Source organism: Nerophis ophidion, linkage group LG08 (genome assembly GCF_033978795.1).
Source record: "Nerophis ophidion isolate RoL-2023_Sa linkage group LG08, RoL_Noph_v1.0, whole genome shotgun sequence".
Taxonomy (NCBI): domain Eukaryota; kingdom Metazoa; phylum Chordata; class Actinopteri; order Syngnathiformes; family Syngnathidae; genus Nerophis; species Nerophis ophidion.
Genome location: NC_084618.1, coordinates 22,494,348 through 22,521,574, shown reverse-complemented (window position 1 = coordinate 22,521,574; position 27,227 = coordinate 22,494,348). Strand labels below are relative to the sequence as shown.

The following is a 27,227-nucleotide window of genomic DNA, read 5'->3' as shown; positions in this document are numbered from 1 at the left end:
TATTTCCCCTTGGGGATTAATAAAATATTTCTTATATATATATTGTTTTATCAAAGGTACTAAATCATATATATTTATTATGTATTTATATACATATATATATATATATATATATATATATATATATATATTTAAAAAATACTACAATAAACTTACTTTATGCAAAACAATATATACAACTAATGATTAAATAGATTAAACTATCTAACTACTTTAGTTAATTAACATTGACTGTCTAAATAGGTAAAAAAAATATGATATATATTTTTTTGGGTAAAAGACAACATATTAAACATATTTACATTGACTGTCTAAATAGATAAAATAAATATGATTTTTTTTTTTTTACATTTTTTACTATATATTTTTTTAGGTAAAAGACAACATGTTAAATATGAAAGAAGCACCTTTCTTTTTATATCCAAAGTCTTGAACAGTGAAAGATCATATAAAAACAAAAACAGACTGACAACATGAAGTGAAGACAAATGTCAAAAATCCTCAGATGTAAAAAAAAAAAAAAAGACACTTTTTCAATAAAGAATTTAGAAACAAAATTCTCCATTTTATGAGCGTAAACAAACACGGTCGATAAATGAAGTGAATAAATATATTCTGGTCAACAACATGAACTTTTTTTTTTCTTTTGCTCCAACAGAACATATCATCCAATAATGAAACATAATTTAAACTGGCACTAAAAGCAGACAACAGTCGTTCACTTAAATGCACAACGTGAATGGAAGAGTAACATTTGCTGTAGTCTAACAATGAAGGTGAAGACCTAATACTTGTATGCAGGCACAAACTCCAGCTTTCTTTTGACCTGAAGCCTCAGCTGGTCAGCGCCCGCCGTCCCCTGTTAAACAGTCGCATTCGGACATAACATTAGGTACAATCCAGAGTTTTTTTTAAAGTTTTTTTTTATGTGCATTTACAAAGAGAACAACTGCTCAAATATTATTAAAATTGTGCAAAGTAGAGCGTAAACTATCTAAACTTTCCTCCTTATGGAATAAAAAACATTGAATATAAAAGCCTACTGAAATTAGATTTTATTTAAACGGGGATAGCAGGTCCTTTCTATGTGTCATACCTGATCATTTTGCGATATTGCCATATTTTTGCTGAAAGGATTTAGTAGAGAACATCCACGATAAAGTTCGCAACTTTTGGTCGCTAATAAAAAAGCCTTGCCTGTACCGGAAGTAGCAGACGATGTACGCGTAATGTAACGGGTTGTGGGGCTCCTCACATCTGAACATTGTTTATTATCATGGCCACCAGCAGCGAGAGCGATTCGGACCGAGAAAGCGACGATTTCCCCATTAATTTGAGCGAGGATAAAAGATTTGTGGATGAGGAAAGTTAGAGTGAAGAACTAAAAAAGAAAAAAAAAAGACGGCTCCGGCAGTGAGAGCGTTTCAGATGTAATTAGACACATTTACTAGGATAATTCTGGAAAATCCTTTATCTGCTTATTGTGTTACTAGTATTTTAGTGAGATTGTAAAGTCATACCTCAATGTCGGATGGCTGCGGTGAACGCCAGTGTCTCTGAGAGAAGCCGAGGAGCCAAGATCACAGCTGCCTTTTTGACAGCTACTGGAGGAGGTCCCATAATCCACTGAAGTCTGCGGTAAGAGCCGACTTAATATCACAATTTTCCCATCCCAAAACTTGCTGGTTGACGTAGAGAAACATGTTTGCTTCACCGCTCCGTATTAAAGCTTCAAAACAAACAAAGAAACACCGGCTGTGTTTCGGTGCTAAAGGCAGCTGCAATCCACCGCTTTCCACCAACAGCATTCTTCTTTGACGTCTCCATTATTAATTGAACAAATTGCAAAAGATTCAGCAACACAGATGTCCAAATTACGGTGTAATTATGCTATGAAAAAAGACGACTTTTAGCTGTAAGTGGTCCATTACGATGCCTTCTGTTTTGTTTGATAAGCCGTTTTACTGCCAGGTTACAGACGGCGTTTGGGAAAAAAGATATGTAAATAAACATTTTACAACATATACACACAGGCCAAAAGTTTGGGATCACCTCCTCATTCGATGAGTTTTTTTTATTTTCATGACTGTTTACATTGTAGATTGTCACTGAAGGCATCCACACTATGAATGAACACATGTGGAGTTATGTACTTAAAAAAAACAAAACTGAAAACAATGTTTTATATTCTAGTTCCTTCAAAATAGCCACCCTTTGCTTTGATTACGGTTTTGCACACTCTAGGCATTCTCTCCATGAGCTTCAAGAGGTAGTCACCTGAAATGGTTTTCCAACAGTCTTGAAGGAGTTAGCTCATGGAGAGAATGCCAAGAGTGTGCAAAGCAGTAATCGGAACAAAGGCTGGCTATTTTGAAGGAACTAGAATACAAAGCATCGTTTTCAGTTATCTGCGATGAGGTGGCGACTTGTCCAGGGTGTAAGTCGCCTTGCGCCCGAATGCAGCTGAGATTGGCTCCTGCGACCCCCCGCCACCCCAAAAAGGAACAAGCAGTAGGAAATGGATGGATGTTTTCAGTAAATTTTTTTAAGTGCATAACTCCACATGTGTTCATTCATAGTTTTGATGCCTTCAGTGACAATCTACAACGTAAATAGTCATGAAAATAAAGAAAACACATTGAATGAGAAGGTGTGTCCAAACACTTTTCCACTTTGCATCAGTCCATCTTAGATGATCTCGGGGCCCAGCGAAGCCGGCGGCGTTTCCGGGTGTTGTTGACAAATGGCTTTGGCTTTGCATAGTAGAGTTTTAACTTGCACTTACAGGTGTAGCGACCGACTGTAGTGACTGACGGTGGTTTTCTGAAGTGTTCCTGAGCCCATGGGGTGATATCCTTTACACACCAATGCAGCGTAATCATCGATTACGTGCAGTGATTTCTCCAGATTCTCTGAACCTTTTGATGATATTACAGACCGCGGATGGTGAATTCCCTAAATTCCTTGCAATAGCTCGTTGAGAAATGTTGTTGTTAATCTGTTGGACAATTTGCTCACGCATTTGTTCTCGAAATTTGAGAAGGACTGAGCCTTTCATGGAAGCTGCTTGTATACCCGATCATGGTACTCACCTGTTCCCAATTAATGTGTGATGTTCCAAATAAGTGTTTGATGAGCATTTTTCAGTCTTTTTTGCCACTTGTGCCAGCTTTTTTGAAACATATTGCAGGCATCATATTCCAAATGACCAAATATTTGCAAAAAAGTAAAGTTTTCCGGTTCGGACGTTAAATATCTTGTCTTTGCAGTCGAATATAAGTAGAAAAGGATTTGCTAATTCTGTTTTTATTTACCATTTACACAATGTGCCAACTTCAATGTATTTATTTTAGTCGTAAATTCTAATGCTCGTGTGCAGACTTGAACTTATTAACAGAAGAATTAACCAGAAAAGTGAATACAAATATTTCCACGTTTCCTTTGGCTCGTTTACCGTACGAGTCAGGTGGCGCCACTTTTTTCTTTGTTTTTTTTTAAATGGCTCCAAAACGAACGTCTTACTTTAAGGAGTCGCTCAAAATTGGTGACTCGTTCGTGAAAAAAACACCCACTTCCCGATGTCAGTGAGGCAGATATGAAGGAGAAAGCGACACTTTTCATCAGAAATATCCAGTATCGGTACGCGCCAAATGGTAAACTAATGGCAGAAAAGGTAGAGAGGCATTAGCTCTCTTTTTTTCCACCAGTCAAACACTTCCGGCCTTCACAATAACAACACTGCACTGCCTGATATTTTTTGTTAGGTGGAGGCAATCATGTCAACCTGACTGGTGGTTCCTGTACCTCCTTGCTGATTCTTTGCTCCCTGTATCTCCGGCGGAACATCACGCTGCGCTCCTCTGTGGAAAGAGCGATGCAAGGCTGGAAGACGATGCCGGGGTCGATGGTGCTGGACAAGGACCTGGATGGAGAAGCAGAGAAGGCAAGGTGTCAGGCTTTTTGTCAGGGTATGCAATAACGTTATCAGTTGAAGATCAAACGATACAAAAAAATAATTGGCAATAAACTAGCAAATATTGTCAATGTTAAAAAAAGTTCATTAGAAAATAAAGCAAACATGAAGGATTTAACTCCACCAAAAAAAAAGAAAAAAGGTCTACTGACTCTAAAAAAAAAAAAATACTTTTTGGAATAGAAAAATGAATACAAAAAAATTTAAATTATCGGAATAGAAAACGAATTAATGCCAAAAATACCTACAATTAATCAAAATGTATAAAAAAAAAATATTAAAGCAAAACAAATAACACAGTTTAACTGAATATTTAAAAGAATGAATGCAAAAAATTAAATTTATCAAAATGGAAAAATAATTTAATTTTAAAAAAGAGCACCATTTATCGGAATATAAAAAAAATAATGCAACACATAAATGATTAGAATTAAAAAATATATCAAAAGCACAAAAATGGCACAATTTATCAGAATATTTTTTGTTAATTAATGCAAAAAATATAATTTATCGAAATAGAATAATTTATGCTAAAAAAAAAGAGCACAATTTATCACAAAATGAATGCGAAAAATAATACAAATATTTAAAATACAAAACTATTTTTTAAATGCAATTTATAGAATAGAGCAATTATTTTAGCAAAAATAAAATAGCACAATTTATCGGAATATAAAAAGAATCAATGCCCAAAAAAATTACTATAATTGATCAGAATTACATAATTAAAGGAAAAAAATCAGTTTAATTGAATTTGTTTTAAACTGAATGCAAAAAATAAAACTTACCGAAATACAAAAATAATTACATTAAAAAAAGATAATTAATCAGAAAATATAAAAAAAGATCAATGCAAAAAATACTTATAAATGATTAAAATAAAAAAGCACAAAAATAGCAGTTTAACTGAATACAAAAAAATTAATGCAAAAAATTATGCAAATAAATTAATTTAAAAAAGAGCACAATTTATCGCAATAAAAAATACCTATGAATGCCTAGAATTTTAAAAAACAAAGCACAAAAATAGCCCAATTTATCAGAGTATTTTATATAAATTAATACAAAAAAATACAATTTATCAAAATAGTAAAATAACTTAAGCTAAAAAAAAAAGAGAGCACAATTTATCAGAAAATGAATGCCAAAAATAATAAAATTCATCAAAATACAAAAATTATTTTACCATAAATGCAATAGAAAAATAATTTTAGCCAAAAAAAGTATACAATTTATCGGAATATAAAAAAAATTACTGCCAAAAAATACCTATAATTGATCAGAATTAAAAAAATTATTAAAGCAAAACAATAGTACAGTTTAACTGAATATTTAAAAAAAAAATACAATTTATCAAAATAGAAAAATAATTTAATAAGAAAAAGAGCACATTTTATCAGAATTTAAAAAAATTAATACAAAAAATACCGCAAAATGATTCGAATTTAAAAAAAAATTAAAGTACGAAAAACAGCCCAATTTATCAGAATATTTTTGGTAAATTAATGCGAAAAATACAATTTTTCAAAATAGAAAAATAATTTAAGCTAAAAAAAAAAAAAAAAGTACAATTTATCAGAAAATTAATGCCAAAAATAATACAATTTATCAAAATACAAAAAAAATGTTTAAATGCATTTAATCCGAATAGAAAAATAATTTTAGCAAAAAAAAAAATACAATTGATCGGAATATTAAAAAAAAAATAACGCCAAAAAATACCTATAATTAATCATTTTTAAAATAATCAACGCAAAAATATTGCAGTTTAACTGAATATTTTTAAAGAATAAAAAGAAAATACAATTTATCGAAATAGAAAAATAATTTAATAAAACAAAGTGCACATTTTATCTGCATGTTTGAAAAAAAATGTATGCAACAAACCAATACAATTTTATCGGAAAAGAAAAATTATTTCAAGTTAAAAAGAAAGCACAATTTATCTGAATAGAAAAAAGTAAATCCAAAAAATACAAGTTAACTAGAATATTTAAAAAAATATAATACTACAAAATACAGTGTATCAGAATAGAAAAAATAGAATAAAAATGCAATTTATCGAAATAGTAAAAAAAGAAAACAAAAAAACATGTTGCTTGGATTCCACTCTTTATTACACAGAAGCATTTAAAAGACAGCAAAGAAAAAAAGTATATTGTACATCGAAGAAAGAAAAGCAGTTCATACAAAATATTTACACAACTGGCAATGCACAGCATGTTCAGTATCTTGTTTTGTTTTTTCTTTTAATAAACAAAAATAAATAGCCTCATTTTTCTTTTCTTTACACAGCATCAAGGCGGAGGAAAAAAAGAACACAGTGAATATACAATAAAGTATGCATTAGGTCACGCCGCGTCTTTTCTTTTTCTTTTTTAAAAAGTCGTTCATAGAAAAAAAAAAAAAAACACTGGCACGTCGTCGCAGGCGAGCGTCCTCGTCCGACCCAGGCTGCAGCTTCTCGGTGTGCAAAGTCCACCCCGAGCCTTGCAAAAGTCTCAATTAGGTTCTAACGGAGGTTGTGCAAAAGCCTTAGTCCACCATTGGTACCGTTACTAAGGACCAGAGTCACTCCAATCAGCAGATATTTTGCGATGATATCATTTCTATACAAAGTCACGTGTTCAAATTGAATACAGTGCTAATGCTAAACAAACCTCATGCTTACCAGCCATATTTTTTTTGTATTGTTTACTCTTAACTTAAAGGCCTACTGAAAGCCACTACAAGCGACCACGCAGTCTGATGGTTTATATATCAATGATGAAATATTAACATTGCAACACGTCAATACGGCCTTTTTAGTTTACTAAATGGCAATTTTAAATTTACCGCGGAGTTCCCTGTTGAAAACGTCGCGGAATGATGACGCGTGTTTGTGACGTTATTGGTTGTAGGTGACATGTTCTCCCAGTACCACTTACGGCTAAAAGTCCTCTCTTTTCATCGCATAATTACACAGTATTCTGGACATCTGTGTTGCTGAATGTTTTGCAATTTGTTCAATTAATAATGGAGAAGTCAATGTATAAAGATGGAGGTGGGAAGCTTTTAGCCTTTGGCCACACAAACACACAGTGTTTCCTTGTTTAAAATTCCCGGAGGTGAAGCTTTACTATGGATCAGAGCGGTCAAGCGAACATGTCAACCGGCAGTTTTCGGTGAGAAAATTGTGGTAATAAGTCGGCTCTTACCAAAGACATCAGCAGAGCTGCGTCACTTCCCTCAGAGACTCTGGCCGTCAACACACCCGTGGCCACACCCCTCCGACTTTGAGGTACAATTTAATCTCACTAAAACACTAGCAACACAATAGGCAGATAAGGGATTTTCCAGAATTATCCTAGTAAATGTGTCTAATAACAACTGAATCGCTCCCACTGCCACCGCCTTTTTTTTTTCTTTTTCTAGTCCTTCACTCTAAATTTCCTCATCCACAAATCTTTCATCCTCGCTGAAATTAATGGGGAAATTGTCGCTTTCTCGGTCCGAATAGCTCTTGCAGCTGGTGGCTATGATTGTAAACAATGTTCAGATGTGAGGAGCTCCACAACCCGTGACATCACGCGCACATCGTCTGCTACTTCCGGTACAGGCAAGGCTTGTTTATTAGCGACCAAAAGTTGCGAACTTTATCGTGGATGTTCTCTACTAAATCCTTTCAGCAAAAATATGGCAATATCGTGAAATGATCAAGTATGACACAAAGAAAGGACCTGCTATCAGAGCGGTCAAGCGAACATGGATCACGACTACATGTCAACCGTCAGTTTTCGGTGAGAAAATTGTGGAAATAAGTCAGCGGAGCCAGCGTCCTCCGGCTGCTGCCGTGACTTCTCTCAGTGACTCTGGCGTCAAAACACCCGTGGCCACAACCCTCCGACTTTAAGGTACTTTTTAACTCACTAAAACACTACCAACACAATAGGCAGATAAGGGATTTCCCAGAATTATCCTAGTAAATGTGTTTAAAAACATCTGAATCGCTCCCACTTGCCCTCACCTTTTTTTCTTTTTTTTTTCTGTCACTTCACTCTAAATTTCCTCATCCACAAATCTTTCATCCTCGCTGAAATTAATGGGGAAATTGTCGCTTTCTCGGTCCGAATAGCTCACATTATAAACAATGTTCAGATGTGAGGAGCTCCACAACCCGTGACGTCACCCGCACATTGTCTGCTACTTCCGGTACAGGCAAGGCTTTTTTATTAGCGACCTAAAGTTGCAAACTTTATCGTCGATGTTCTCTACTAAATCCTTTCAGCAAAAATATTGCAATATCGTGAAATGATCAAGTATGACACATAGAATGGACCTGCTATCCCCGTTTAAATAAGAAAAACTCATTTCAGTAGGCTTTTAAGTCAGATCTGGGATATTTTTACTTTTCAAAATAAAAGGATCATTAAAAAACCAGCAAACCTGATGGCGGACGAAGACTTTTGCACGGTGTGATTTCCGATGAACATTTACGATGTGCTCAGTTCGCAATGTGACGTCTTAGCAAGTCGCCCGCTTCCCGCGAGGATTTCGTGAGCTCCTTTACGCTGGAGACTGCGCCGCTACTTCCTCTTGCATCACGTCTCGACCATAAAAACGACTTTAAAAATCGTTCGCCAACCCGCCTTCGAATATCGATCATCTCGTTGCTTGTCGTCGGCAGGATGGCGTGTTTAAATTCGATCTTCGTTCAGATTATGTCGACGTTTTATTCTAGGATGATGTCCCACTCTGCCCATTTTTACCTTTTCTCACATCAATATTGCTCTTCAATAATCTCTTGGCACATGTACACACACACACACACACACACACACACACACACACACACTCTCTCACACACACGAGTGCTGATGTCCGACTTTGTGTATAAATAGGAGGCAACGGAACGCTAGCAGTTGAGATAAGGAACACCACCACGCCACGGGACAGAGTGGCTGAAGAAATACTTACAAAGTGCTCGGCTTCTTCCCTGGACTTTCACTCTCTGACTCATCTATAAACTCCTCCTCAGCTCCTTCTATCTTCCCGCGCCTATTCTCACTCTGTCCGTCTGCTCGGGCCTCACCGCTCTGGACCTGGACGTGGTTGGTCCTGCCGGACTCCAGCTCCACGAACACGCTCTTGTCCCGGGGAACGTGCACCGTGCTCGCCGCCTGCCGCGGCTGGAAGGTGGAAGGCAGCACGCCTCGGTTCTGCCTGGCGGAGAAGAAGCTTAAGACGGGGCTGGTCACGGGCGCCTTTGCGGCCGGGTCTGCAGACCAGGAGAAAAGGGGTCTGCTGCTGGCTCTTGCGGAGGACCAGAAAGGGGCTAAGGTGGGAGGTCTGAGGTCGGTGGATTTCCCTGGGTGAGTAAATGCCGCTGATGGACTCCCTGTCCTGTGTTTGGGCGAGCTGATGTGAAATGGAGTTCGAGTGAAATTCTTGGGATCAATGATGGGGAGTCCAAAACTCTGGCGCCACTTGACTGACTCTGCGTAAGACCGATCCATGGCGGCTCCAGAAAGGCTCTTAACTCTCTCCGTTTGTTGGGTGGACAGCCTCGGCTCAGATCTGGCCGACCCTGCCCCACCCGCCGCGTCCAAAGTGCGTGGTTGTGGACCGACGGCGGGGTTCTTCTGAGGCATAGGTTCGTCCTGATGTGCTTCAGTCAAAGGGCCGTTCAGGGTAGGTTGACCCAACATACTTTTTATGGGAATTTCAGCCAGCTGATTTTCCTGCTTAATGTCTAGACGAAATGAAGCAGTGCCATTCCTCGGTATCTCTTCATCCTTTGTGGTCTCTGAGACCTTCTCCGCCTTCTCTGCAAGGAACTTTCTGATCTCCTGCTCAATGCTGTCGTCACTGTCCACCGAGCTGCTCTCCTCTTTTATCTGGAGAGTGTCCTTGTCCCTTGGAGTGTCTACTGGACCTTTGCCGGTGTGCTTAGTTCCTGTCTTTTTAACCAATCCAGGCTTGTGCTTCAAGTCGCTCTTCCTCTTGTCAGCCCTTTTCAAAGCACCGATCTTGGACGGAGGATCGGGTTTGGCCTTTTTCGTAAGCGGGGCTCGCAGCAGTTCCGCTTCTTTTGGGCGCTTCATTGCGTTGCGCTCTGACTTGGTCTTTCTCTTTGTCTTCTTTGTCTTGAGGAGGTCTTTTATCGCCGTGTCGAGGTCTTCGTCACTGTCCAGTGAACTGCTCTTGTCTCCACTATGTTTGTCCAATGATTGTGTTGGACTTCCTTGGGAGAAAAGCAGCGGGCTCAACTCTTCCCTGTGGAGCTCTAAAGGTTTACTTGATGAGTCTTGTTCTGCGTTGTTATCCACCGCCGTCATGAGGGCGATCCGGCAGATTTCATCCTTGCTTTTCCGCCTGTGCTTTAAGGACAATCTGGAAGGTTTCCTTAGAAGTACCTCGTGTTTTTCCGCCGTAGTCTCCGGCTCGTCTCGAGGCGCAGCACATTCGGGTGACTGTTTGACCAACTGCGCTTTCTGCTCGAGGAATTTCATGATTTCCTGCTCGATGCCGTCTTCACTGTCGATGGAGCTGTCGTGGCTTTCTTCCCCTGGAGTTGCATGTGAAGATCCCGCCGGGATGCAGTTACCGGTGCTGGGATGAGACACAAAGGCTGCGGGCATGACTGTTTTGGAGATGTCCAGGATGGCTTCGGCGCACATGAGCTCGGCGGTGGTGTTGGCTTTCGGGGGCAGGGGTGTAGCTTGGTCTTTAAAGCCATCGACTCTGAATGACAGCAGACCGTTGCCTTTGCTTCTCTGGCCGACATCAAGCGAGCTCTTGAAGAACGTCGAAGAAGGCGATTCTACGGACTTCACCACCTTCTCCGCTCTTTTCTTTCTCTTTTTAAGTTTGTGCTTTTTTGCGATTTCAGTGCTAGCGTTTGCTATGTTCTTCCTGTCAGGAAAGGACGTCTTTTCTTTGAGCTGCTCCAGCTGGTAGCTGCGAATAGCCTCCTCGATGCCGTCATCGCTAGAAGAGTCTGACTCTTCCACGAGTGGTTTGAAGGCTTCGCCTCTCATCTGCTGCTCCATTCTCTCCAGCTGGTACCTCTGAATGGCTTCTTCGATGCCGTCATCACTGCTGCTGGAGTCGTCGGAAAGATTCTCCACTTTGATTTGGCATGCCGGACTGTTTGGGGTGACAAGACTGGCTTCCTGATCTCGAAGCATGACCTTGTGTTTGATGTACTTCTTCAAGGGGACGCCTGCCAATGGGGTTTGGGCAACACTTTTGGAGAAGTGGCTGCTCATGACGGAAAAGGAGTCACTTTCGGACTTGACTTTGACAACCTCAGTCTGTGTCTGTCTAGATGACGGTTCCATCTTGCATTTGTGGCCATCCTTCTCCTTCAGGTATTCCAGTATTGCCTCCTCGATTCCTTTGTCCACAGAATCATCACTGTCGGTGTCGCTGCTCTTGTCACTGTCCTGGATCGGAGTTAAAACACCAGTCGAATGGCTTTGGGACTTAGCTGCCGCAAAAGAACCCCCAGCAGATTTACAGTTCTGAGGAGGACCGTCCTGCCTAGAAAGCGCATTTTCCTCAGTCTCATCGCTCATCTCCAGTGAGGAGTGAGAGCTCCGCAGGCTCTCAATGATCATCTGGACCTTGTTCGAGATAGGAGAACCCCGGGTGGACAACTGGGCCTCCGAGTCATTGAAGCAGACGGGAAGGCTAAAGCCCCCGGGTGGACCGCATGGTCTCCATTCTGTGCGAGGCGCGGCGACAGTGGGTGCAGTCATCAAGTACATTCTAGTGAAGTAAGGGGAGATGGGTGACCATCGGAGTTCTGCTACATCCTTCTGTGCTCACATCGTTGAATCTATGAAAGAAACAGTACCAAGACACATTTTAACTTTGATTACCGCACATTGCGGCGACTTCATAGACAGATTTTGCGTGACAATTGGGACTTTTTACTACCAACATACGCAGAGCTAGCGCAGTGGGATATGGAGAAAAATATTTAGCTCATTTGATATATCCTAAAAACGCTATATATCACAAACATTATATACACAAAATGCACAAAGACAATAAAAAGTATTGTTAGCACCAGCCACGGTTGTGTGATAGAGATGATACACAATATAAATTTGGTAGAACTTTTAATACAATCATTACATTGGCTATGGGAGAGGAAAGTCTGGGCTTCCCTGCTTAGGGTGCTTCCCCTGCGACTTGACCTCGGATAACCGGAAGAAGATGGATCGATATTGCGATAATGCACGTTGATGACTCTTTCTAGCCGTGTATGCAAATTTGACGGCGATTAGTGAACGACCACACCCTCAGAGCAACTTGGGGTCCTCGCTGGCGGCAAATGTCCCCAACTACAGAGCCACATTTAAAGTTAAAGGCCTACTGAAATGAAATGAGATAATCTTATTTAAACGGGGATAGCAGGTCCATTCTATGTGTCATACTTGATCATTTCGCGATATTGCCATTTTTTGGCTGAAAGGATTTAGTAGAGAACGTCGACGATAAAGTTCGCAACTTTTGGTCGCTAATGAACAAGCCTTGCCTGTACCGGAAGTAGCAGACGATGTGCGCGTGACGTCACGGGTTGTGGGGCTCCTCACATCCTCACATTGTTTACAATCATGGCCACCAGCAGCAAGAGCGATTCGGGCCGAGAAAGCGACGATTTCCCCATTAATTTGAGCGAGGATGATGATAGTGAGAGTGAAGTAATAATAGAAGAAAGAAAAAAAAGGCGAGGGCAGTGGGAGCGATTCAGATGTTATTAGACACATTTACTAGGATAATTAGTGAAAATCCCTTATCTGCTTATTGTGTTACTAGTGTTTTAGTGAGATTACATGGTACCTGAAAGTCAGAGGGGTTTGGCCACGGGTGTGGTGACCGCCAGTGTCTCCGGTGGGAAGAGGCAAGAGAGTCCGCAGCTGCAGGAGGACGCAAGCTCCGCTCATGTCTACGGTAAGAGCGGACTTATTACCACAATTTTCTCACCGAAACCTGCCAGTTGACATGTGGTCAGGAACCATGTTCGCTTGACCGCTTTGTTCCATAGTAAAACTTTACCTTCGGGAATGTAAACAAGGAAACACCGGCTGTGTTTGTGTTGCCAAAGGCGGCCGCAATACACCGCTTCCCACCTACATCTTTCTTCTTTGACGTTTCCATTATTAATTGAACAAATTGCAAAAGATTCAGGAACACAGATGTCCAGAATACTGTGTGATTACGCGATTAAAGCAAACTACTTATAGCTTGGATCGGGCTGGAAAAAAATGTCCACTACAACCCGAGACGTCACGCGCACGTGTCATCATACCGAAGTTTTCAACAGGATACTTTTTGCGAAATTTAAAATTGATGAGGTGGCGAATTGTCCAGGGCGTACCCCGCCTTCCGCCCGATTGTAGCTGAGATAGGCGCCAGCGCCCCCCGCGACCCCGTAAGGGAGAAAGCGGTAGAAATGGATGGATGGATGGAAAATTGCAATTTAGTAAACTAAAGAGGCCGTATTGGCATGTGTTGCAATGTTAATATTTCATCATTGATATATAAACTATCAGACTGCATGGTCGCTAGTAGTGGCTTTCAGTAGGCCTTTAAAGTACCAATGATTGTCTCACACACACACTAGGTGTGGCAAAATTTGACCCATCACCCTTTTTCACCCCCCTGGGAGGTGAGGGGAGCAGTGGGCAGCAGCGCCCAGGAATCATTTTTGGTGATTTAACCCCCAATCCCAACCCTTGATGCCGTGTGCCAAGCAGGGAGGTAATGGGTCCCATTTTTATAGCCTTTGGTATGACTCGGCCGGGGTTTGAACTCCCAACCTACCGATTTCAGGGTGGACACTCTAACCCAGGGGTAGGGAACCTATGGCTCGCGAGTCAGATGTGGCTCTTTTGATGACTGCATCTGGCTCTCGGATAAATCTTAGCTGACATTACTTAACACAATAAGTAATGAATGATTCCACTTGTAATTACAGTGTTAAAAATAATGTTCAAAATATAAAACATTCTCATGCATTTTTAATCCATCCATCTGTTCTCTACCGCACACGTTCTAGAATTTGCGTTAATGGTAAGAAGTTATTTATTTATTCTTGGTTAGTGTGGGGCTTGCCCTCCTGGGGGTTCTTCAGACCACCAAGGACCAACATGAGAGCCTGTTTCAGGGTTACAATATTGTTTTATTTTTCAATAAGTCTCTCACTTGCTTTCCAGCAATTGTATTTTTCTCTTTCATTTTTGCTCACGCTCTGGCTCCAGCCCCGACCCTGTCTCTCCTCCTGGCTGCTGCTTATAACAGAGCGACAGGTGATTTGATAACAAGGCCCAGGTGGGCCATCTACGCACGTGTCGCTGATTTCGAGGCCGGTCCTGGCACACCCCAGTTCGCTGCAGGCCCGCAGGCCACGCCCCCTCCACAGTTAGCTCGAGAATAACAATGTTATTACAAAGAATAAGAGACCTATTATACTCTAGAAATGTTGGTCTTACTTAAAAATGCACGCATTTTAGTTTTGTTCAGTGTAAAAAAAAATATATGGCTCTTACGGAAATACATTTTAAAATGTTTGGCTTTTTGACTCTCGCAGCCAAAAATGTTCCCGACCCCTGCTCTAACCACTAGGCCACGTAAGTCACTAATCCTCGCCGCCATGATGGCCAACAGTATACGTTTCTTACAAATATCCCCGCAGGAGCACCGGGAATCGCTTAAAGGGGAACATTATCAGCAGACCTATGTAAGCGTCAATATATACCTTGATGGTGCAGAAAAAAGACCATCTATTTTTTTAACCGATTTCCGAACTCTAAATGGGGGAATTTTGGCGTGTTAAACGCCTTTCTGTTTATCGCGCTGGAGACGATGACGTCAGAATGTGACGTCGCCGAGGTAACACACCCGCCATTTTCATTTTCAACACATTACAAACACCGGGTCTCAGCTCTGTTATTTTCCGTTTTTTTGACTATTTTTTGGAACCTTGGAGACATCATGCCTCGACGGTGTGTTGTCGGAGGGTGTAACAACACTAACGGGGAGGGATTCAAGTTGCACCACTGGCCCCAAGATGCGAAAGTACACATTTTACCGGCGATGACAGACATGGCACAGAGATGTACGGATAACCTGCAGATGCATTTGCAACGATAAAGTCAACAAAGTCACAAAGGTGAGTTTTGTTGATGTTGTTGACTTATGTGCTAATCAGACATATTTGGTCGCGGCGTGACTGCCAGCTAATCGATGCTAAAATGCTACGCTAATCGATGCTAACATACTATTTACCGGCGGTGCTAAAGCAGACATGGCACAGAGATGTATGGATAACCTGCAGATGCATTTGCAACTATATTACGTTTCCTTCCACCCACATTTAATGCGAAAAAAACACTTACCAATCGACAGATTTAAGTTGCTCTAGTGTCAAAAGATGCGAAAGTCCTGATCGTTTGGTCCGCGCAGCTATTCGGCCATGCTATGGCTATGAATAGCGTCAATAGCTATTCGCTCAATACCTTCAGTTCCTTCTTCAATACTTTCATACTCCAACCATCCGTTTCAATACATGCGTAATCCGTTGAATCGCTTAAGTCGCTGAAATCCGAGTTTGAATCCGAGCTAATGTCGCTATAGCTTGCGGTGCTATTCGCCATTGTTTGTTTACATTGGCAGCACTGTATGACGTCACAGGGAAATGGCCAGTGTCTTCGCAGAGAGCGAAAATAAGGCACTTTAAAGCTTTATTTAGGGATATTCCGAAACCGGTAAAATTCTGAAAAAAACTTCAAAAAATACAACAAGCCACTGGGAACTGAATTTTATTGTTTTTAACCCTTTTGAAATTGCGATAATGTTCCCCTTTAACATTCCACACTACACATCGTAGGGAGATGTGCTAATCGCAAGCTCGAGCTCTGGAATGTAAACAAGATTGGCATTTTGATACAAATAGACAGTAACGATACCAAATACTAAGTATTTTTGGTCATTTTTGTTTAGTTCGCGGTTTGGTTTTCATTACTTTAAAAGGTAACATCAGTATTTTGTCGCATTTTAACACTGGCTATGTACTCTCCTTCAGGTCGCCTCATCAAGTGGTAGAAAAGGTAAGACATGTTGGTTATCTATTCACAGTATCAGTCTACCGTTGTTCGGTTTGTTCCAGGGACATTTCACTTGTTTTGGTACCAATTCCTTCAGGTTTTGTTGGTTTAGCTTACATTGTGCTCCACATCCCTGCTAAGTTGTTGACATCCATGCTCCAACCGGCTCATTTTACATCAGCCTCGTTGCAACAGTTACATGAGCCCAGATGTAAACAAAGACATTTTGATGTCATATTACCCCTCAACCCTATTGCAAAATGTTTAAACCTTATCTATGTGAAACGATTTATATACTCTTCAAATCAAACTTGAATTTATTTTACAGAATGAATTGCCATGGTATTCGTATCAGTCGAGTATGAAGCGACTGGGATGACAATCAGTCCATGGTTCTCGCCCGGAAAAGGGTGGAGTGCCATCTCCGGGTCGGGGGGGCAACCCTAGCCCCAAGTGGAGGAGTTCAAGTACCTCGGGGTCTTGTTCACCAGTAAGGGAAGAGTGGATCGTGAGATCGACAGGTGGATCGGTGCGGCGTCTGCAGTAATGCGGACGCTGTATCGATCCCTTCTGGTGAAGAAGGCACTGAGCCGGAAGGCGAAGCTCTCGATTTACGTACCCATCCTCACCTATGGTCCTGAGCTTTGGGTTATGACCAAAAAAGGACAAGCTCATGGTTGTAGGGCTCTCCCTTAGAGATAGGGTGAGAACCTAGGATTCTAGCGGGAACTCTCATTCAACCCTTCTTCGATTACGCTTGCACCTCCTGGTACCCCAGCACCTCCAAAACCCTCAAATCTAGACTCCAAACCTCCCAGAATAAGCTAGTCCGGTTACTTTTAGACCTCCACCCCAGATCACACCTCAATCCAACCCACTTCTCCAAAGTGGGCTGGCTCAGGGTGGAGGAAAAAGTAAAACAACTTGCCCTGAGCCTAGTCTATAAAATCCGCTACACCTCCTTGATACCGAAGTACATGTCAAACTACTTCCTTAACGTAAATGACCACCATAACCACAACACCAGGGGGAGCTCCACAAACCACGTTAAACCCAGATTCCGATCAAACAAAGGTCTTAACTCATTCTCTTTCTATGCCACATCAATGTGGAATGCACTCCCAACAGGTATAAAAATAAGTGCATCTCTATATTCCTTCAAAACCGCTCTAAAACAACACCTCCAGGCAACTTCAACACTTTACTAATACCCTCCTCCATTCATATCCCATCTCCCCGGATTATAAACAACTCAAATGTACTTCTAATGTATATACTTGTTCTTATGCTATCTGAACTCACTATGTTCTCTGCTGGCTGTACATATCCTACTAAATAAGACCTACACTGTTTCAATGTCCACATTTCTCTGTTGATGCAATTGTTGATGACTGAAGTTCTGATATCAACCAAAGCTCCTCATCCCACCCCACGGATTGTAAATTCAATGTACATACTATGATGATTAACTTGTGTGATGACTGTATTATGTTGATTGTATATATTTGTACCATGAATTGATTAACGTGGACCCCGACTTACAAAGTTCAAAAACTTATTGGGGTGTTACCATTTAGTGGTCAATTGTACGGAATATGTACTGAACTGTGCAATCTACTAATAAAAGTATCAATCAATCAATCAAACCTCTGCCTTCCGTGAGGAGCTCAAAGTAAAGCTGCTCCTACTTCACATGGAGAGGAGCCAGGTGAGGTGGTTCGGGCATCTGGTCAGGATTACACCCGAACGGCTCCCTAGGGAGGTGTTTCGGGCAAGTCCGACTGGTAGGAGGCCACGGGTAAGACCCAGGACACGTTGGGAAGACTATTTCTCCCGGCTGTCCTGGGAACGCCTCGGGATCCCCTGGGAAGAGCTGGACGAAGGGGCTGGGGAGAGGAAAGTTTGGGCTTCCCACTTACTCAGTGGCCTAGTAGTTAGAGTAGGGGTATCAAACTCAAATACAGAGTGGGACAAAATTTAAAACTGAAAAAAGCCGCGGGCCGAGGTTGAACAAATTAACCGTTTATTAAGGACCCAAACAAGTTTTGCATTGAATATTGACCAAGCAAGGCTTATATAACTTTATAGTGACATGCAAAATCCAGTTTCAAATAATAATAATTAAAAAATATCAATGGCATATCAAATAAAATAAAAACACAAATTTAATGCCTTTTCTCGGCAGCGGGTTTGAGTTGGGGCGGGGTTTGGTGGTAGCGGGGGTGTATATTGTAGCATACCGTGATGCAAGGGGTTCTGGGTATTTGTCCGGTTGTGTTTATGTTGTGTTACGGTGCGGATGTTCTCCCAAAATGTGTTTGTCATTCTTGTTTGCTGTGGGTTAACAGTGTGGCGCATATTTGTAACAGTGTTAACCTTCTTTATACGGCCAACCTCAGTGTGACCTGTATGGCTGTTGACCAAGTATGCCTTGCATACACTTGTGTGTGTGTGTATGAGCCGCATATTTTATGTGAATGGGCCGGCACGCTGTTTTTATGGGAAAAAATCGGACATGGCAACATGTAGAGAACGCCAAAAGCAGTGCTTTTACGGCCCGCCCCCAATCTTATTGTCCAGGTGGAAATCGGGAGAAATTCGGGAGGGGCACTGAACTTCGGGAGTCTCCCGGGAAAATCGGGAGGGTTGACGATAATGAGTATTAGCGGTGAATGTGGTGTTACAGCCGCGGGCCAGCTCTAATGTTAATTTGATATTACCTCAAGGGCCAAATGAAATTACACGGCGGGCCAAATTTGGCCCGCGGGCCAGAGTTTGACACCCATGGGTTAGAGTGTCCGCCCTGAGATCGGTAGGTTGTGAGTTCAAATCCCAGCCAAGTCATACCAAAGACTATAAAAAAAATGGGAACCATTGCCTCCCTGCTTGGCACTCAGCATCAAGGGTTGGAATTGGGGGTTAGATCACCATAAATGATTCCCGGGCACGGCCCCACTGCTGCCCACTGCTCCCCTCACTTCCCAGGGGGTGGATCAAGGGGATGGGTCAAATGCAGGGGATACATTTCACCACACCTCATGTGTGTGTGTGTGACAATCATTGGTACTTTAACTTTTAACTTTAAGCTGCTTCCCCCGCAACCCAACCTCGGATAAGCGGAATGGATGGATTCTTATCAGTGGCAGAGCAGGGAGGGGCTAGGGATACATCCGCAGTAAAATTTGTCATTCTTTAAGTGACATCTTGCACGGGTTGCCGGTCCTATCCGACACAAATAAGTCTGCCTAAACATGTTAAAACCATGAACGTAATGTGCCACATACTGTAGAAGCAAGAGAAGCAATTTACTGCATTGTTTGCACTCATAACCTCGTGTTGCCAATTAAAACGGTATTTAAGAATCGCACATGATTCCTTGGTTTAATCCAAGTGGTGTTTTTGTCACCTTTTGGGGCTATAGGCAGTGTTTTATTGCACTGAATGTGTTGAAATTACCACAGGGATGTCCAAACTGTTTCCACTGAGAGCCAGAGACGGGCGAATGAAAGGATGCGTAGCGCATTTTGGTAGTTTTCACTTTTAAAGGCCTACTGAAAGCCACTACTACCGACCACGCAATCTGATAGTTTATATATAAATGATGAAACATTAACATTGCAACACATGCCAATACGGCCTTTTTAGTTTACTAAATTGCAATTTTAAATTTCCCGCGAAGTTTCGTGTTGAAAACGTCGCGGAATGATGACGCGTGCGTTTGACGTCTCGGGTTGAAGCGGAAATTATTTTCCAGCCCGATCTAAGCTATAAGTAGTCTGCTTTTATCGCATATTTAAACAGTATTCTGGACATCTGTGTTGCTGAATCTTTTGCAATTTGTTCAATGAATAATGGAGAAGTCAAAGTAGAGAGATGGAGATGGGAAGCTTTTAGCCTTTAGCCACACAAACACACGGTGTTTCCTTGTTTAAAATTCCCAAAGGTGAAGCTTTACTATGGATCAGAGCGGTCAAGCGAACATGGATCCCGTCTACATGTCAACCGGCAGTTTTCGGTGAGAAAATTGTGGTAATAAGTCGGCTTTTACCAAAGACATCAGCAGAGCTGCGTCACTTCCCTCAGAGACTCTGGCCGTCAAAACACCCGTGGCCACACTCCTCCGATGTTCAGGTACTATTTAATCTCACTAAAACACTAGCAACACAATAGGCAGATAAGGGATTTTCCAGAATTATCCTAGTAAATGTGTCTAATATCAACTGAATCGCTCCCACTGCAATCGCCTTTTTTTTTTCTAGTCCTTCACTCTAAATTTCCTCATCCATGAATCTTTCATCCTCGCTCAAATTAGTGGGGAAATTGTCGTTTTCTCTGTCCAAATAGCTCTAGCTGCTGCTGGCTATGCTTGTAAATCTCATTTCAGTCGGCCTTTAAAACCAGTACAATGTATAGATTTTTTTTTTTTACCAAAGAACTACAAAATGCAATTTCGGTACAGAATTTGGGGGAAGGCTGAGAAGCCGAGACCGAACCGTAATGCTAACAGTAAGTATGCTGTCCAGATAGCATTAAATAATAAAAAATATGAGAAAAACTAACTCAAAAAAGCCAGCATGTTAACAGTACTATGTTAAAAAACAAAAAAAAACAATAGCATGTTTACATTTAGCTTTAGCGATACACCAAAATATGACATTGCCGTGTATACTGGTTAAATTAGGTAAACAAATAGCATTCTTATGTTAGAATGCTAAAATGTTAACTGTAACATTGATTGATTGAGACTTTTATTAGTGGATTGCACAGTACAGTACATATTCCGTACAATTGACCACTAATAGGAAACACCCGAATAAGTTTTTCGACTTGTTTAAGTCGGGGTCCACGTTAATCAATTCATAGTGACATGCGTCGAATACCAAAATATTACTCTAAGGCAGGGGTCACCAACCTTTTTGAAACGAAGAGCTACTTCTTGGGTACTGATTAATGCGATGGGCCACCAGTTTGATACACACTTAAATAAATTGCCATAGTTGCCAATTTGCTCAATTTACCTTTAATAAATAAATTATATATATATATATATATATATATATATATATATATATATATATATATATATATATAAAATGGGTATTTCTGTCTGTCATTTCGTTGTACATTTTTTTCCCTGTTACGGAAGGTTTTTTGTAGAGAATAAATGATGAAAAAAACACTTAATTGAACGGTTTAAAAGAGGAGAAAACACGAAAAAAATAAAAATAAAATTTTGAAACATAGTTTATCTTCAATTTCGACTCTTTAAAATTCAAAATTCAACCGAAAAAAATGAAGGGAAAAACTAGCTAATTCGAATCTTTTTGAAAAAATTAAAATAATTTATGGAACATCATCAGTAATTTTTCCTGATTAAGATTAATTTTAAAATTTTGATGACATGTTTTAAATAAGTTAAAATCCAATCTGCACTTTGTTAGAATATATAACAAATTGGACCAAGCTATATTTCTAACAAAGACAAATCATTATTCCTTCTACATTTTCCAGAACAAAAATTTAAAAATAAATTCAAAATACTTTGAAATAAGATTTAAATTTGATTCTACAGATTTTCTAGATTTTCCAGAATATTTTTTTTGAATTTATATCATAAGTTTGAAGAAATATTTCACAAATATTCTTCATCGAAAAAACAGAAGCTAAAATGAAGAATTAAATTAAAATGTATTTATTATTCTGTACAATAAAAAAAAAAAATACTTGAACATTTATTTAAATTTTCAGGAAAGAAGAGGAAGGAATTTAAAAAGCAAAATAGTATATGTGTTTAAAAATCCTAAAATCATTTTTAAGGTTGTATTTATTCTCTAAAAATGTCTTTCTGAAAGTTATAAGAAGCAAAGTAAAAAAAACCAAATTACTTTATTTAAACAAGTGAAGACCAACTCTATAAAATATTTTCTTGGATTTTCAAATTGTATTTGAGTTTCGTCTCTCTTAGAATTAAAAATGTCGAGCAAAGCGAGACCAGCTTGCTAGTAAATAAATACAACTTAAAAAAATAGAGGCAGCTTACTGGTAAGTGCTGCTATTTGAGCTATTTTTAGAACAGGCCAGCGGGCGACTCATCTGGTCCTTACGGGCGACCTGGTGCCCGCGGCCACCGCGTTGGTGACTCCTGCTCTAAGGTGTGTACCTGAAAAAAATAGTTTAAAATGTTTGCTTGCATCAAGTACCAAAAATTTTACTTAAAAAAAAGTGTATAACTCCACAATTAGCTTTGAAAAAAAACTAGCGTACTAACATTAAAAAATAGCTAAAGGACGCATTGGGGGTTAAATCACCAAAAATGATTCCTGAGCGCGGCCATCGCTGCTGCTCACTGCTCCCCTCACCTCCCAGGGGGTGAACAAGGGGATGGGTAAAATGCAGAGGATACATGTAATCACACTTTGTGTGTGTGTGTGTGTGTGTGTGTGTGTGTGTGTGTGTGTGTGTGTGTGTGTGTGTGTGTGTGTCAAACATTGCTACTTTAACTTCAAATGGCCCCCGGGCCACACTTTGGACCCCTTAGGTCAGGGGTGTCAAACATAGGTTTTATCCGGCCCGCGGGATGAGTTTGCTAAATATAAAAATTAAAAATTTGCCAATTTTTTCCTGAAAGAAACTGCTGTTCTATTCTAAATGTGTCCACTAGATGTCGGAATAGTAATTATTTGTATCTTTGTATATGATGCTACATATGTAAAAAAAAATAAAAAATGTTATGAGCACCAGTTGAGGAAAATTAGTAAACTACATAAATAACATCCTGTAATTTGATTTTGATATGTTTTTTTATCTTGATAGATTGAAAATTAAAGGCCTATTGAAACCCACTACTACCGACCACACAGTCTGATAGTTTATATATCAATGATGAAATATTAACATTGCAACACATGCCAATACCGCCATTTTAGTTTACTAAATTGCAATTTTAAATTTCCCGCGGAAGTATCATGCTAAAACGTCGCGGTATGATGATGCGTGCGCATGACGTCACGCATTGTAGATGATAATTTTGTTCCAACACTGTTCCCAGCCATAAGTCGTCTGTTTTCATCGCATAATTACACAGTATTATGGACTATTGTGTTGCTGAATCTTTTGCAATTTGTTCAATGAATAATGGAGACGTCAAAGAAGAAAGCTGTAGGTGGGAAGCGGTGTTTTGCGACCGCCTTTAGCAAGACAAACACAGCCGGTGTTTCATTGTTTACATTCCCGAAAGATGACGGTGAAGCTTTACTAAGGAACAGAGCGGTCAAGCGAACACGGTTGGATTGGACCACACACACAAAGTACAGTGTATTATGCAGCGATCATTTCGAAAGATCGTGTTTCGAAGAGGGACCTTTGCGAAAGGCGGAGATGGGCATCGCCACCACCACCCCTCGACTGGTGCTGAAGAAAGGTGCGGGGCCGACCTTCATGTTGTACAGGTACGACCATATAATCTCGCTAAAACACTAATAACACAATAAGCAGATAAGGGATTTTTCTGAATTATCCTACTAAATTTGTCTAATAACATCTGAATCGCTCCCACTGTGTAGTCTTTTTTTTTTTCTAGTCCTTCACTCTCACTTTCCTCATCCACAAAACTTTCATCCTCGCTCAAATTAATGGGGAAATCGTCGCTTTCTCGGTCCAAATCCCTCTCGCTGCTGGTGGCCATGATTGTAAACAATGTGAGGAGCTCCAAGCGCACATCGTCTGCTACTTCCGTTACAGGCAAGGCTTTTTTATCAGCACCAAAAGTTGCGAACTTTATCGTCGATGTTCTCTACTACATCTATTCAGCAAAAATATGGCAATATCGCGAAATGATCAAGTATGACACATAGAATGGACCTGCTATCCCCGTTTGAATAAGAAAATCTCATTTTAGTAGGCCTTTAACACATTTATTCAGAAAGTATAAATAACAACAACTATAGAATACTATTAAGTGTTAAAAAACATGATTTGTACATTTTCAGAATGTGCTTGTTCTATTTTTAAACAAAGAAAACAATCTGAAGTTGTCTTTATTTTTAAGTTATCCTGCCTTGATTTTACCAGTCGGGCCCACTTGAGAAGATTTGTCTCCCCCATCTAAAATGAGTTTGACACCCCTGCCCTAGGTTACAGCTTTCTATGCTGGATGGGAATTGATTAGATTTATGTAAACATACATATATTTGTATACATGTTTTAAAAAAAATCTCAATTTCCTCCATTAAGTGAGTGAACGCAACCATACTGGATGCTAATGTGGCACCGAGGCTGCGAGGTCCATCCTCCCACCCAGCCGGCAAGGAGGCTCCTTAAGCAGGCTCCCTCAAGCACATAACCCCGCCTGGAAGCCACAAACCTCAAAATGTCAATAATCTGTTCCGCCTTTAGTGGCAAAATGTGGTTTAAAACCAGACAACAGGCGAAAAAGGAGCCCACCTCCGTGTCACATTGACCGACTACAGTGAGCAGAAATGACCGGAAACAAGCAGCACTAAGCGGCTGTGGCTCCTCCAAGGCGTCCCGTGGAAAAGGCGAATACAAGAAGCCGATATCTTAAAACTTTAGGTTCATGTTGAGATATAAAGTTACCAGAAAAACATCCATGTCGTTTAAAGGGGTCGTGTTTCGCGTGAGTGTTTTCCCGGCTGCCACGGCAGCAACCCCCGCTCTCCCCGTCACCCTCTGGCGGCGCCGAGTGCTCGGCTGCTCGGCGTGCGGTGCTACGACACGCCGCAGAGCGACCATGTTGGAGCGGACCGCGGTCGTCCGCAAAAACGACGTTGTCGGGCACCTAAACGCTAGTTAACACCGGTTTAAAAAAAAAATAGTGATTCATACGGTTCGGAGACGTGTCTGGTGGCGGGGAGCAGCGAGCGCTTGGCGGGGGAGGTGAAGGCGGTGACTTGAAAGGGGCGAGCGGGCCTCCCGGCTGTCGCAGCCCCGGCATTTTCTCCGGCTTTGTACTGAGACACGATGCACACCCACACCCTCGGAGGAGAGCCGCAAAACGGCAAAGTCGGAACTCACCTTGTTTAAAATAATGAAGCAAAACAAGAAGCCCGGTTGCTCCGGTGCGGAACGCCGCGGTGGGGGAGATTTCAGCGGCCGTCTTTCAGCTCACAAGCGCCGGTCGAGTCCAACTGGCGGGCGGGCAAGCAGGCTTCCTTAGAGGCGGCCGCTGCCTGGCTACAGCCGAGTGGACACTTTCAAACATGGCTACACTTGTTTTCCACCGGAAGATGCCTTTTTATGTTTACTTCATAGTAATGAATCATCCGTATAATATCGAATATGTAATATATAGTCAATTAAACATTAGATTAAAAAAAGTTTTCCCCCAAATTATGTACTTAGTGTTTTCAGTAGGGGTGTGGGGGAAAAAATCGATTCGAATACGAATCGCGGTTCTTACGTTGTGCGATTCAGAATCGATTGTCTTTTTTTTTTTTAATCGATTTTTTTTTTTCAATCAATCCAACAAACCAATACACAGCAATACCAAAACAATGCAATCTAATTCCTAAACCAGGGGTCGGGAACCTTTTTGGCTCAGAGAGCCAAGAATCCATCCATCCATCCATTTTCTGCCGCTTATTCCCGTTCGGGGTCGCGGGGGGCGCTGGCGCCTATCTCAGCTACAATCGGGCGGAAGGCGGTGTACACCCTGGACAAGTCGCCACCTCATCGCAGGGCCAACACAGATAGACAGACAACATTAACACTCACATTCACACACTACGGCCAATTTAGTGTTGCCAATCAACCTATCCCCAGGTGCATGTCTTTGGAAGTGGGAGGAAGCCGGAGTACCCGGAGGAACCCACGCATTCACGGGGAGAACATGCAAACTCCACACAGAAAGATCCCGAGCCTGGATTTGAACCCAGGACTGCAGGACCTTCGTATTGTGAGGCAGACGCACTAACCCCTCTGCCACCGTGAAGCCGAGCCAAGAATCCAAATATTTTAAAATGTATTTCCGTAAGAGCCATATAATATTTTTTTCAACACTGAACAACTAAATGTGTGCATTTTTTAAATAAGACCAACATTTTTAGAGTATAATAAGTCTATATATTCTTTGTAATAATATTGTTATTCTGAAGCTAACGGTGGAGGGGGCGTGGCCTGCGGGCCTGCAGCGAAGCGGGGTGTTGCCATGATCGGCCTCGAAATTAGCGACACGTGCGTAGATGGCCCACCTGGGCCTTGTTATCAAATCACCTGTCGCTCTGTTATAAGCAGCAGCCAGGAGGAGAGACGGGATTGGGGCAGGAGCCAGAGCGCGAGCGAGAACGAAAGAGGAAAAGACAATTGCTAGGAAGCAACTGAGAGACTTATTGAAAAATAAAACAATATTGTAACCCTGAAACAGGCTCTCATGTCGGCGCTTGGTGATCTGAAGAACCCCCAGGAGGGCAAGCCCCACACTAACCAATAATAAATACATAACTTCTTACCATTAACGCAACTTCTTGAACAGGTGCGGTAGAATTGCATGAGAATTTTTTATATTTTGAGCATTTTTTTAACACTGTGATTACAAGTGGAATTATTCATTACTTATCGTGTTAGGCAATGTCAGCTCAGATTTATCCGAGAGCCAGATGCAGTCATCAAAAGAGCCACATCTGGCTCTAGAGCCATAGGTTCCCTACCCCTGTCCTAAACCAAACCTGACCCAGCAACACTCAGAACTGCAATAAACGGAGCAATTGAGAGGAGACACAAACACGACACAGAACAAACCAAAAGTAGTGAAACAAAAATTAAAATTATCAACAACAGTATCATCCATTTTCTACCGCTTATTCCCTTTTGGTCCTCTCCAAGGTTTCTCATAGTCATCAGGGTCGACGTCCAATTGGGGTGAGTTTTTCCTTGCGCTTATGTGGGCCCTACCGAGGATGTCGTTGTGGTTTGTGCAGCCCTTTGAGGCACTTTGGATTTAGGGCTATATAAATAAACATTGATTGATTGATTAGTTATAATTTCAGCATAGCAGTGATTAAAAATCCCTCATTGACATTATCATTAGACATTTATAAAAATAATAAAAAAGAACAATAGTGTCACAGTGGCTTACACTTGCATCGCATCTCATAAGCTTGACAACACACTGTGTCCAATGTTTTCACAAATATAAAATA

At 41.0% G+C, this 27,227-nt stretch overlaps 1 protein-coding gene across 2 annotated transcripts; it reads right to left on the bottom strand.

Annotated features, from left to right (window-relative positions):
* Positions 1–444: 444 nt before the first annotated feature.
* ppp1r26 (protein phosphatase 1, regulatory subunit 26) lies at positions 445–25,283 on the bottom strand. 2 transcript variants are annotated; one of them, XM_061907992.1, is made up of 4 exons: positions 25,105–25,283; positions 8,930–11,795; positions 3,805–3,922; positions 445–859 (listed from the first exon to the last, which is right to left on the bottom strand). In XM_061907992.1, the coding sequence occupies exons 2-4, from the start codon at positions 11,722–11,724 to the stop codon at positions 785–787; spliced, it is 2,988 nt and encodes a 995-aa protein (XP_061763976.1). In that variant the 5' UTR covers positions 11,725–11,795; positions 25,105–25,283; the 3' UTR covers positions 445–784. The 2 variants fall into 2 exon arrangements, with proteins under 2 accessions (XP_061763976.1, XP_061763975.1); XM_061907991.1 differs by lacking the exon at positions 445–859 and adding an exon at positions 875–1,633.
* Positions 25,284–27,227: the final 1,944 nt, after the last annotated feature.

What these genes read in the sequence shown, in the direction of transcription:
- ppp1r26 (XM_061907991.1), bottom strand. Translation starts at nt 11,724, where the DNA reads ATGTACTTGATGACTGCACCCACTGTCGCCGCGCCTCGCACAGAATGG. An exon ending in GGGAAGAAGCCGAGCACTTT is followed by an intron (nt 3,923 to 8,929) that starts GTAAGTATTTCT and finishes TTCTCCATCCAG; the next exon opens with GTCCTTGTCCAGCACCATCG. An exon ending in AGCAAAGAATCAGCAAGGAG is followed by an intron (nt 1,634 to 3,804) that starts GTACAGGAACCA and finishes CTCTTACCGCAG; the next exon opens with ACTTCAGTGGATTATGGGAC.